Source organism: Eretmochelys imbricata, chromosome 4, assembly GCF_965152235.1.
Source record: "Eretmochelys imbricata isolate rEreImb1 chromosome 4, rEreImb1.hap1, whole genome shotgun sequence".
Lineage (NCBI taxonomy): Eukaryota > Metazoa > Chordata > Testudines > Cheloniidae > Eretmochelys > Eretmochelys imbricata.
Window position 1 is genome coordinate 75,068,351 of NC_135575.1, and position 13,188 is coordinate 75,081,538.

The window sequence follows — 13,188 nt, forward strand, 5'->3', positions numbered from 1 at the left end:
GAGTTGCAGAGTAGTGGAAATATTTCCATTTCAGTAGCCAGAATGTTGAGGAAGGAGTAGAATGGCAGAGAGAGAGCTAGAGTTGCAGCTGAGTAAAAGAGAACCCTCCTCTTCATAGCAACTGGGAGGCTACAGGATAGGAGGTGAGAATAGAGAGGGAATGGTCCTTCTCTGTTCCAAAAGTAATTATTTTCAGTGGGTGGGGCTTCACATTTATTAAGCATATGCTAGCTGGAGGCTGATAGAGAAGATGGTGCCCCTGAACACCATACAGGGACAGCACTGTGGTGGTAACTGTTCCCTTACTCAGCTGCTATACACAATGTGTGTCCCCCATTGCAGAGTTCACCCTACCCAGCAAAATCACCATTATCCTAGACCTTGGCTCTACAAGTCTACATAGACCTTCACTTTTCCTGTTACTGTCCTGATTTAAGGTGACGATGATGCTGAGATGATCAGCATGCGCTATTGCTGTGTTCTCTATTTGTCTCATTCGTCTGTCAGCACTAATTTGTTGTACCTTTTGGTCTTGTATGAATTTGAATGCATGCTGTTGTGTTCACTGTAGGGTTGGGGAAGTTTTACTTAGACTTCCTCTGAGCACTTTTGCAATCTGCTCTCTGGGAGGAATATTTAGAATAGCCAAAAGGCATAACAACAGGTGTCTTAACTATGCTACCTTTTCTGATGGTGTAGCTACATATTCCCATCGTTAATTATCTGGTTTCCACACATCCCATGTTGTTTTTTCAGTGAGAGCATAACAGCTCTGGGGTAAATTCCTGGCTCTACTGAAATAATCACAAAATTCCCATTGAGATCAGTAGGGCCAGCATCTCACTGCTGTTGTCTATGTATTGTGTTCTACCTTTCCTTAGACCACAAGCACATTTTTCTCTCTGCCTCATGTGTACAGAACACACTGGATGCAGAAACTGGGCCCTTTGCATGTGGATATGCATATGGAGAGACTGAACCTTGCAACATGGAAGCTCTGACAAGATTCTGGGAGATACAGCATCATGTCTTTTTTTTTTTTACTTATCTTTCATGCCTCCTTACTGAGTTCTTCATTGTCTCCAGAGTGATCCCTCCAGATGTTTATGAAGTGTACTATTGCAACTTCCACACAGTGTCAATAGAGAACATACTGTCATAGTGACCTTGCTTGACTTCTCAGTGAAGCTAGGCGTCGTTATATGCTTTCCTAGTTGATTACAGAATGCAGATGCTGCAGAGTAACATTTAGGGAATAGGAGAACTCTTAAAAGGTCAAGTTCTTCTACTCTAGAACTTTTCCCAAAGTTTGACTATTTCCCCCAAAATAATCTACAGTAACTCCTCACTTAATGTTGTAGTTATGTTCCTGAAAAATGTGACTTTAAGCGAAACGATATTAAGCGAATCCAATTTCCCCATAAGAATTACTATAAATGGGGGGGGGGGTTAGGTTTCAGGGAAACTTTTTTTTGCCAGACAAAAGGCATTATATACATTTTCAACAATTTTAAACAAGCAGTTTAATACAGGTATACTGTGCAAGCACAGGCATCGACTTTGCCGGTGAGCTCAACCCTTGGCCCGCCCCTCCACCCCTTCCTCTAAGCCCCCACCCTTAACCCGCCTCTTCTCTAACCCGCCTCCGCTCCACCTCCTCCCACTTTTCTCTGCATGCTGCGTCCTAGCTCCTCCCCCATCCCCTCTCCCTCCTGAATGCCGCAAACCAGCTGATTGCCACGGGCAGGAGGCAGGGGGAGCAAGGGGAAGGCGCTGATCCATGGGGTCTGCCAGCAGGCAGGAGGCACGGGGGGGAAGGGGGGGCCGCCAGTCGTGGACAAAACAGGCAGCCAAATGACATTATAGGGGAGCATTGCACAGCTTTAAACGAGCATGTTCAGTAATGGAGCAGGGACATAATATCGAAACAACGTTAAGCGAGAGGACATTAAGTGGGGAGTTACTGTACCATAAAAATGTGGGGGAGGAGCTGGGGTTAATGGAAATTTTGCACTATACAAAACCAGTTTTTCTAACTAACCTAGATAACAAAAGAGTCTTAATCACAAATCTTTTGCTCTTCAAACCTCCAAGAACTGAATAAATCAGCATTATGCTGTGGCTGCAGTTCTCTGTCTGTAAGACTCTGTTTTTCTGTTGCTAATGGTTTCCTCCTTCTCTTTCTGCACATGGGGGTGGTTTGCTTGCTGATGATCTCACAGGTTGGAGGCTGAAAAAGCTGAGACTGCAAGTGGTCTGTACAGAACTAGTGCGGAATCGTGGGTGTTCTGCTTACAGAACAATTTGCAGACTCAGGGAGCTGAGAAAGTTGTTTTGCCAGGGTTATGAAAAGCAAAGTGATTTTACTACTTGACATATTCAGCAGGCTGCTGCAGGATTGTGTAGCCCCAGCACTAGGTCTACAAGTGCATTTTGAACCCTTAGACAGTGGTTAGTTTTAAAACCTATTTATATGTTTTGCTATCCTATTTACTGTCGTCTCTGATGCTCCCACTGACTTGTTAGTAGAAAATCAAAATACGCTCTTTAAAATCAGTATGTTTATCCTACAAGTATGTTGATCCATTTTGCCAACCTACCATATTAGTAGTCTGGTTAGCTGACAAACTGAAGTACACCAGTTCTTCTGTTTCAGTTTTTCTTTACAAAAGTACATCCTATAGATTGTAGGCCAAGGGTCCTGAGTTTAACTTCTAAATAATCACCTGATAGGTATGTTTAACTGCATATTGCCAATATGAGACCACTTTTGAAAATTTGGCCTTTTTGGAATTAAAAACGTAATTAGTAAATTTAATTAGGAGTATTAAGAATTTGGAAATTCTTGGATAAAGACATCTTGTTTATATTGTAAAAAGCATGGTTGGTAGATACAGTAGCTACTATTCTTTATAGTATAGTTTGTATTGTTCTTTTTTAATGTGATCTCTTTTTGTAGCGAGACCCCAAGTATCAAAACATGGATTTTCCTTCATCTTTCATTCCTAGCTATTCAGAATGAAATAGGACTGTCACTAAGAGGGATCATTGCAGAATGATTTCTGGATTTTTATCTTCCCTGCTGGCATTCAGTTGTCACTGTTTGTTTCCTTTTCAGGTTTGGATGTGTGGAGGTGGCATGTTTGATGTTCCATGTTCTAGGGTTGGACACATTTACAGGAAGTACGTCCCTTATAAAGTTCCATCTGGAACCAGCCTGGCACGAGTGAGTAGCTGCTAGTTGAAATTTTCCATCTTTAAAGTGGTCTTTAAGTTGTCAGTCACTTCACTCCTTATGGGTCGATTTCTTTATTTAGAATAAAACAATCCAATTCTCCATTTCTCTGACTAGCATATAATGTGCTATTACTTTTGTAATCGCGCCTTTCTAAAGGCAAGGCTTCCAAGAACAAAACAGTGCTCAGTAAAAAATAAAGTTAGAGGCTTCAGAATAGAGGCATATTACTTTCACATTCATGCAAAAGAATATATGAATTACCTGAAGCACAGGATTGCCTTTTACACACTCACTGTGATTGTCAGTCATGGTTTTATAAGCAAAATCTGACAAGTCACTGGGAATTTGATGGTTGATTTTTAGGCAGGATTTTGATCAGTCAGCAAATTAATCCAACAGCCTACATCTTGTGAAAGGAATATTCTTTGGAACAAAAGAATTGATCAGCAGTGATTTAAATGACTGGTTATATAACCTCTGTGAGGACTATGACCACCTTATTACCATGAGAGAGTAGGGAACTATGAGATCACAATACTCTTTCAAAGAGATTAAACATCTCTATATCCATGAGGTTTTCCTTCTTTAGAGGAAATGGACCTATGAAAACTATACATTTCTTGAGAGAAATGAGGGGCTTGTTCAAGGAATGTCAAAAATGGGAAATTAAGGGCACTGCTGTGACTTCCAGGCAAATATTAGTATTTATTAATCCTTAATTTTAATCTTTTCCATTTAAAATGTTACCAGATGGTTCGTTTTTATTTCCATTTTTAGAACATAAAATGGCATAAATATTGGTGTTTGCCCATCACCATAGGGAACATCTTATGAATCATATTTTTTCTTAATAATGAAAATATGTATGAATGAAAAATAAGTCTCTTGCTTTAAGGAGGAGAAGCTCTTGACATCTGTGCTGCAGGACTACACTCACTATAATGATTCCACAGCCTAGCAGACCATAAGCCTAATAAGAGAGACAAGAAATGAATTGTACTCTATCTGCTAACTGCATGCAGTCAAGTTGCCTTTCAGGTAGTTAAAGTAAGAGAGAAAGCCCTGCCCTGGAAGAGCATGGGTGCTGGCAGTAAGCACAGCAAGTAGGAGTCCTAATATGTGATGCAATACGGAACATGAGTGAATTGATAAGGTAGTGTACAAATAAACCAAGAGCCACTGTAAATGCTTTGAACATACTGTAGGAAATGCTGTTAAATCTATGCCTCCACTAAGAATAATTCCGTCTTGTCCATTCTCTCAGCTTTTCCAGGAAGATGACTTTCCAGAAGTCCGCTTTACATTGTAGTGACCTGTCTCTTGCTATTGGAACCCAGATAATGGAGTGTTTATCTAATGGAGACATTAGATAAGCACCTTAAAACAGGAGATTTGAACATTAGTATTCTTTTCTCCCTATTGCACTAAAACAGAGTAGAATATTTGGATGGCTAGAATGCTCTCTACTCTACGTTAATTGTAGAGGTGGAATGCCATCCTTTCTATCTGAGATATTATCATATGGCTCAGTTCAACAGTTAATTAGCTTCCACAAAACCTCTGCAGCCATGGTGGCTAATCTGGATTCATTAGGCAAAATAGTCCTGTCCTCTCTGCCTTTGTTTGTAATAAGGCAGCCATGAAATATTACATTAAAATTCTCCATATCCTGCAGAATAGAGTCCCTGACCATGCACAGGATGATTGCCTGGCGTCATTCAGAACTGATAAGCATGTTGTGGGGAAAGAGCTGCTGCCCTAATGGGGAATATTCCATCCTTCCTGTTTGACTAATGGGTCCTAATACATTGCTTGATATTTAGGGGAACCTCTTGGTAGGCATTTGTTTGAAGGGGAATTTGAGTCATTAAGCTTCCAGGCTTACTTGTAGTACATTATCTTAAATAGTACTGCTGCTCTTAGGGTGTAATGTTAACTTGAGTCAGGGACACCTAGAGCATATGGATAGGCCTACTCCTTTTTCAGCATTCATATCAATCTAAATAAATAGATAATCTGTCAATCAAGGAAGAGCATTCGGTCCCTGATCCAGCAAAGCAATTCAGCATGGGCATAACTTTATCCCCATTGGCTGATCAAAGTCCAAAAGATAAAGGTTTGGGGAGACAGTCCAAAACTAAAACAGTTATCAAGATCGTATATAGTCTTTTAAGGAACAGGGAAGCCCCACCTTACTGAGCTAGTCTCCCTCTAATTCTGAATCAACTGCCTTATATGAAGTTATTAACCAAGTGGGCGCACACAGAGATGATCTGGATGCTGCAGGTGTTTTTGTGTGTGTTTTTGTTTTCCCTTCAGATGCTTCATTTAAAACTGCTCTCCAGTTCAAGATCATGTGAGATTGGTCTCACAGTTCAGGGAATTGCACCTGTATTTTCCCCACAGTGGTTGAGCAAGGTCACCCACTCCCAGCTTCCCACTCCCCAGCCATTGCCTTTCTGGATGGAGACCTGTGCCCCTTAACCTTTTAACTGGGGTATTCCCAGGGTGCACAGTTCCCTGCCTTCACTGATAGGTTGCCCAAGGACATCTGCTTCCTTTCTCTTCAGAGACTGATAACAGAGTGATTGTCAATAGTTATAAGCTATCCCACAGCACTTCCTATGCAAGCCTACTTTATTCTTAAGGTAAAAAGCATAATAGAGAAAACATATTAAAAACAATAAAAAAACCTGCACAGTTTCTAATAAACTTACTAGAATTAATCCATGGATTCTAGCAGGCCCAGTCCTTCCAACCCTACCCAAAGGGCTTGGGTCCTGTCCATTTGCTAGGTCAGGAAGAAGGCCCTGACCCAATTTAAAGCAAGACTATTTATCAAAAAACCCTTTCTTTGTCTGTCAGTCTCTGGAGAGTCCAGTTTGAAGTAGTATGTGTGCACCAGTGGCTTCTCTGGAGATGTTATAACCTGAGTGAGTTGGTCTAGTTGTCGTCCCCACCCGCTCTCCTATTTACCCTTCCCCTGGAAATACATACAATTCCACAGTTGTTTTCAATGCAACAAACTCATGTGGGGCTCCCAAAGCAGCCCCCTACAGCTCCTGCCTCTGTGGTTCTGCAGCCCTTGAGCGTGAGCAGACCCTGCGGAGGGGCTGGACCCCCCATGGGAGAGGAGAGCAGGTGCTCTGGCTGGTAGAGCACCATAATTTATAGGGACAGGGCTGATTACAGGTCAGTAAAGCCTAACTTTAGTACCAGGCAAACTGGTTGAAATTATAATAAAGAACAGATTTATCAGACACCTAGATGAACACAGTATGTTGGGGAAGAGTCAGCACAGCTTTTGTAATGGAAATCATGCCTCACCAATCTACTAGATTTCTTTGAGGGGGTCAACAAGCATGTGGACAAGAATGATCCAGTCAATATAATGTACTTGGACTTTCAGAAAGCCTTTGACAAGGTGCCACACCAAAAGGCTTTTAAGCAAAGTAAACAGTCATGGGATAAGAGGGAAGGTCCTCCCATGGATCAGTAACTGGTTAAAAGATAGGAAACAAAGGATAGGAATAAACTGTCAATTTTCACAATGGAAAGAGGTAAATAGTGGGGTCCCGCAAGAATCTGTACTAGAACCTGCGCTGTTCCACATATTCATAAATGATCTGGAAAAGGGGGTAAACAAAAAGGTGGTAAAGTTTGCAGACAATACAAAATTATTCAAGATAGTTAAGTCCAAAGCTGACTGCAAAGAGTTACAAAGGGATCTCATAAAATTGGGTGACTGGGCAACAAAATGGCAGATAAAATTCAGTGTTGATAAGTGCAAGGTAATGCACATTGGAAAACATAATCCCAACTATACATACAAAATGATCAGGTCTAAATTAGTTGTTACTATTCAAGAAAGAGATTTTGGAATCATCATGGATAGTTCTCTGAAAACATCTACTAAATGTGTAACAGCAGTCAAAGAAGCTAATAATGTTAGGATCCATTAGGAAAGGGATAGATAAGAAGACGGAAAATATCATAATGCCATTCTATAAATCCATGGTGCACCCACACTTCGAAATCTGTATGCAGTTCTGGTTGCCCATCTCAAAAAATATATTAGAATTGGAAAAGGCACAGAGGAGGGCAACAGAAATGATTAGGGGTATGGAACAGCTTCCATATGAGGAGAGATTAGGGTTAAAATTTAGGATTAAAGACTGGGACTTTTCATTTTAGAAAAGAGATGGCTAAGTGGGATATGATAGAGGTCTATAAAATCATGATGATGTGGAGAAAGTGAATAAGGAAGTGTTATTTACTCCTTCCTATTGCACCAGGGGTCACCCAACAAGATTAATAGGCAGTAGGTTTAAAACAAACACAAGCAAGCACTTCTTCACACAACATACAGTCAACCTGTGAAACTCATTGCCAGGAGATGTTGTAAAGGCCAAAACTATAATTGAGTTAAAAAAATAATTAGATAAATTCATTGACAAGAGGTCCAACAATGGCTATTAGCCAAGATGGTCATGAATGCAACCTCATCCTCTGCGTGTTCCGAAACCTCCAACTACCAGAAACTGGGACTGGATGACAGGGGAAGGATCACCTGATAATTGCTCTGGTCCATTCATTCCCTCTGACACATCTGGCCACTGACAGAAGACAGGATACTGAGCTAGCAGGACCATTGGTCGGATCCAGCATAGCCATTCTTTTGTTCATTCAAAAACTGGCATAAGGATCACAGTCTCTACTATACTGGCCTATCAAAATCCCATTCATCTGGGCAGTAAGCACTGCAAACCATCACTAGTGTATCATACTATACACCCTAGTATGTCTCACGGTGTCATTTGTCTTCTTTCTTTTAGGATCACATTTCACACATTCTCACGCTATCAGTCAAGCCCTGCAAAACCTAGACATACTTTTTTTGCTGAAATGTGATCTATAAACTAGGAAATCTCCATGTAAAAAATATTTTGCCAGTGAAAACATTCAGTGCCACAAAAAGTGAGCAAAACAAACTGGAAAAATAAATACCACATTTATAAAGCAGACTCTGACAAACAAAATAAGAGAGAACTACTAAAGAAAAAGACTTTTTTGTAGATGCCTCAGGATGTTGCTGCCTGCCAAACACAGTCAGTCCCCAATTTACAGGTAATTGCACATAGAGCAAGATTAACGGGTGTACAGATGTTAACAGTGATTCCACTTCCTAAGGAAGCACAAACTGATTATCATTCATTCCAAACCCTACTGTCTTGGCACAAAATCACAGCTACTAATAACTATTTTTGTCTGATTGTTTTATGTAAAATAATTTTCAGTAAAAGAAGTCTTGAAACCTCATACAAGACACTGCCCCAATATATAAGTTCTGGATTCTTTTGCTACATTATTTTAACTACTTTGGTATTCAGAAACATTGCTTCATTTTTATGCATTCTAGCTAAGCCATCATCTCCTAGCCAGTTATCTGGTAAAACAGATTTTAAAATAAGATCAGCAATTTCTTATAGGTACATTCCAGTTTATTAGATAGGTTTTGTAAACTCCATACTAATAGATTTTTCTCTTCATGATTGCCTAAACAACATAAGAGTTCTATCAATAAAAACTCACTGTTCCATGACCTTAGAATTTCAATACATGTCTACAGCAATCTTTTTCATTTGCAAACATTTTAAATCAGACTTTTAGCACCGTCTCCAGAGCATTACACTACTGTAGGTCTTTCTGAACTAGGGATTGGCAAACCCAGTGAAAGTCAACTTTGGATGTTAACCTGAAAATGTGGTGAATCCTAACCTTAACTTGAATTCCTCCCTGCACTCTAGGGCTTGGGATCCCAGAGCCCAGTGATCCTCTGACCCAGCAGGCACAGCATGATGACATTTGCCTCATTGCACTATGTTGCTGAATTGGAACTTGCAAGAGTTTGGGTTCAGTTCAAGAGGCAGGGATTAAGGTGGGTTCAGATTCCCAGCTGAACCACTTGCTCAGCCTTTTCCTGTGGCTTTTTAAAGGGCTCTGTAGACCGAGATACCGTAGGCATACCATCTTGTGCTGTGATTCCCAAAGCCAGAGCATTAGGCGTGATGACTTTTTTTTCTAGCTGTAAACAATGACTGGGGTTTGCTGAAAACAGCACTTTTGAACATTTTTGTCAGTTTCCAGACACGTTATAGGACAAAGTAGAATCAGTGAGTTAGACGAAGCACGTCCATAAAGTTACATTATCCACTGACCTCAATGCAAACTGACAGATGGCTCCTTTTGTATTTTTTTTTAAAGCCGTCTTCACAAAAGAGACTGAGGCAGCTCCTGTGTAAGGTGACAGCACAGGTAGCTTTGCAGTCACTCAATCCTTTAGCCCAGCAAGAAGCAATAGACTTCAATTGTGATCCAGCAGTCACCATAAATACAGAAACATCAGCTTGGAATGAGTGGGTCATTTGGGGCATTATCCTCTTGCAGTAACACAATTATATATAACATAACAATGCAGTTTTCCCTCTTAAGTTCTGAGTTTTCATTATAGTACCTCTTATAACATTTAGACATATTTATAAGTCCATAGTCAAAATTAATTAATAGCTGAATCAAAGTCTCAACCCAGTCTCAACAATCAAGGTCTCAATTGTTTTAAGAAGGAAGTTTGAATAAATATCTGCATGGTAATTTTTGAATGCAAGAAAAACAAAACAATCAGCATCTCAGTTTTTAGATGCTTTCTTCAAGCTAACAAAAATGTTTTGTTTTAAAGGGGAGAAAGAAACTACCTGCTTATTCATGGTCTACTAATCATTTGAAAAGGAAAAACTAAAACTGATAAATATATTCTATCCAGAAGGATAACTAGTTTGCAATGGCAGTAACTACTTTTTGGAATTTATTTGCTGGATTATCAAAGCAATGTTGTCTAATACCTAGAGAAACATATTGGGAGTCTGGACTCCTGGATTGTATTTTTAGCTCCGCCACTCCCAAGCTGTGACCTGTGGTAAATCGTTTAGCCTCTTTGTGGCTCATTATGCCCTTCTATAAAATGGGCATCAAACTATTTGCCTGTTTTAAGGAGGTGTTGCTAAACTGTCACAGGGCTTCATGGCCTGGGAAATAGAAGGGGTAAATAACAGTCTATATCCAAACTCTGCATGCACTGCATAGTGCTTCCATTGCAAGATGTGGTTACAGCATGCAACTGAGGGTGAATAAAAATAACAGAGCATATTAATAGCAGTGTATAGAGGCAGTAAAGCCACATGGCAAAGTGACTCTCCCCAGCATACAGAAAGCAGCTTGAGTTTCTAGCTCCTTACTCTTCCAGTAATGCAGTTAATATATACCACTAATTGTGTCTGAATGAAATGCAAACATTTCCGGGGCGAAACATGGCATCTACTTTGCAGCAGCAGCAGTACCACAGTATTTAGGCTGGAAGAGGGATTAATATCGGTTTTCTTGCAGAAAGTGCCATGAGCTTTTTAATGAATGTAACAGTCAGGGCCTCTGTTTTATTTCACATCTGAAATACGGCACCTCTCATTCTGCACTGTGGCTTCCAACTCTATTCCAAGGCACTGATTTCAGAGCTGCAGAGAATCCCTGAGTGAAGGAGTGCCTGTGTACTATGGTGATTGACACTTCGTTGACACAATAAACTAAAACTAGGATCTAGGATAAATAGCCAATGAGAGAAAAACCTATTGTGATAAGTAAGATACGCAATCTGCTTAAAAGAGGTCCTGCTTATGACTGCCAGCTTCCTGGAACATGTTTAGATTGCCACTAGAGCAACAGGAACTGGTTACAGGACCCAAATATGATACAACTGCTTAATAGTGACAAAAACCAAAGTGCATGGATTGGGGATCAGGCTGGCGTATGTGCAGAGAGTGAGGTAGGCACAAAGGAGAAGAAATGGGTTATGAAGGTGGAATGGCACAAATAATAAAAGCATTGTACTGCTTTACAGCCAGGGGAAAAACCATTTTCTGCCTAATAACTGCTGGAGAAATTGGGAGCAGAAATAGTATTTTTATGATAATTTAACAACTGTCTAAAAAGTCAATTGAAAAAAAATCCATAGGATAGATCCATGCAGTTTCATGCACCATGGAGGGTTCTGTGTATTGCTCATAAATATTGTCATTCCAATCTGGCATACCATCCCTGTCTCTAAAACAGGAAACTATAATATTCCTGTTAGGGACTGATCCATTTAAATTTTGCTTCCCTGGAATCTTTACCAGGCAGTTGTGCTATGCAGCCCCCAGCTGTTAAGCAGTCATTCCATTCCCAAGAATAAAGTCTCTGCTTCTGCCCAGCTGAGTTGCCTGAATCACCATAATCATAATGTCACTCAGGACTCACCTGAACATGTTTAATGAAGAGGTATACGGGATTTGGTGGGAGAGATTAATCTGTCAGCCACAAAAGAAAAAAAAACAGGAACCGAAAATGGCCCAAAACATTCCAACAAGAATAGCAATTGAGTAAGAAAGTGCACATTTATCTCTCGCTGTAGCTGTGTTGAACTCTACCTTGTGCTGAAGTCCTGAACTGTCCAAAGAAAGTGAAAGGGAGAAAGTAATTTTAATTTAACGAACATGTGATGTAAAATTATTGTTAAAAAAAAAAAGCATAGAACAGAGTCACAAAATTATTTTAAGTGAGTTTGCCTAAATTAAAAGAACTGGTGATTAAGGGTTTTCAAGGCTCCTAGTGAGGTAAGAGTTGTAGCAACAAAGTAAAGTGTAATTAAAACAAGATGAGGTTCATGCATGGGACAACTGGATACTTTGCTTCGATTGCTCAATTTCAGTGGAGTGAGAGTGTCAACACTTCTGGAGACATCGCTTCATGATCACAACTGTCTCCACCCCACACAAGCACATATGCATGTACCATCACACCATTAAGCTTTCTTCATCCTTATCCAGAAAATTGTTCTGCCCAGACATGACAAGGAGAGAGACCCAGATGGCATTATTATCTTTGTGGGCTGTGCCCTGAGAAACTCCTGAGATGTAAACCTAAGATTCTTGCCACTTCCCTACCTGACGTGTCAATTCCCAACCTTGTTTTCCTATGTCTTTCTTTTAATCTTTCTATATTTGTTTTCCTTATTGAGTCTGGCTTAACCAGCCAGGTCAAATCTAACCTAGCAATGCTTTGCTGTGATCAGTTTGGCATGCTGAAAATAGTGCTGGGGGCTGTATCTGTGCTTTTCCAGTAGCTCACGTACAACCCAGAAACAAAAGCTTCATTTTCCTTTCTTTTGCTATTCTTTACTCCCTCCGCCCTAGGTAGGTATTGGAGGAGACAGGATCACACTGTAATAACTGAAGTTGGGGACCTGAGATCTACCATGCCGCCCAAAACTAACTCTTCTTCTTGACAAAGATATTTGACGCCATTTGAGAGACTGTCACACAGAGTTTCCAGTTAAAACACTCTATAAATAGGGAGAGAGGGACTAGGGGAGAAGTAATGATTTATGTGAATTTATTTATTTTTTGTTTTAAATACTTTAACATTTTTGTGAGTCTAACAAATAGTAAACGAGTTTTTAATTTGGTATAGAACAAGCAAATGTTGTCCCTGTCAGCAAAAACCCTGAACCCCAGATCTGTGCTTGTAGAAACCTGCATGGAACATGGAGGGAGAAGCACAGGTTGCAGGAGGGAAGAAGACATCAGGTGGTCAGTTTGTATGCACATGGCTAAGATAGTTCACTTAATAAAATATCCAGTTTAGTTTTAGAACCATGGAGTCTTCTCATGTTAATACAAGGCTTTTTTATTACAACATTAGCATATTTTAAAATTGAAACTTCCTAAACCCCCCATTTTTAATGGGTGCATTGGCTGGGAATGATTCCCAAGTAACGCAGCCCTACAACATGTGGGAGGAGGAAATACCTGTTGCCCTCCCATTTTCTAGTCAGTCCTCCTACCATTAACTCCTCTCTCTCT

General features: G+C 40.2%; 1 protein-coding gene across 1 annotated transcript in view; it reads left to right on the forward strand.

The window, feature by feature from the left end:
* Positions 1-13,188, forward strand: part of GALNTL6 (polypeptide N-acetylgalactosaminyltransferase like 6) — a 906,144-nt gene that overhangs the window by 840,154 nt on the left and 52,802 nt on the right. Inside the window, exon 8 of the mRNA XM_077814511.1 lies at positions 3,119-3,226. Within this exon, the coding sequence (XP_077670637.1) occupies positions 3,119-3,226 (108 nt within the window). The remainder of the gene's footprint in view (positions 1-3,118; positions 3,227-13,188) is intronic.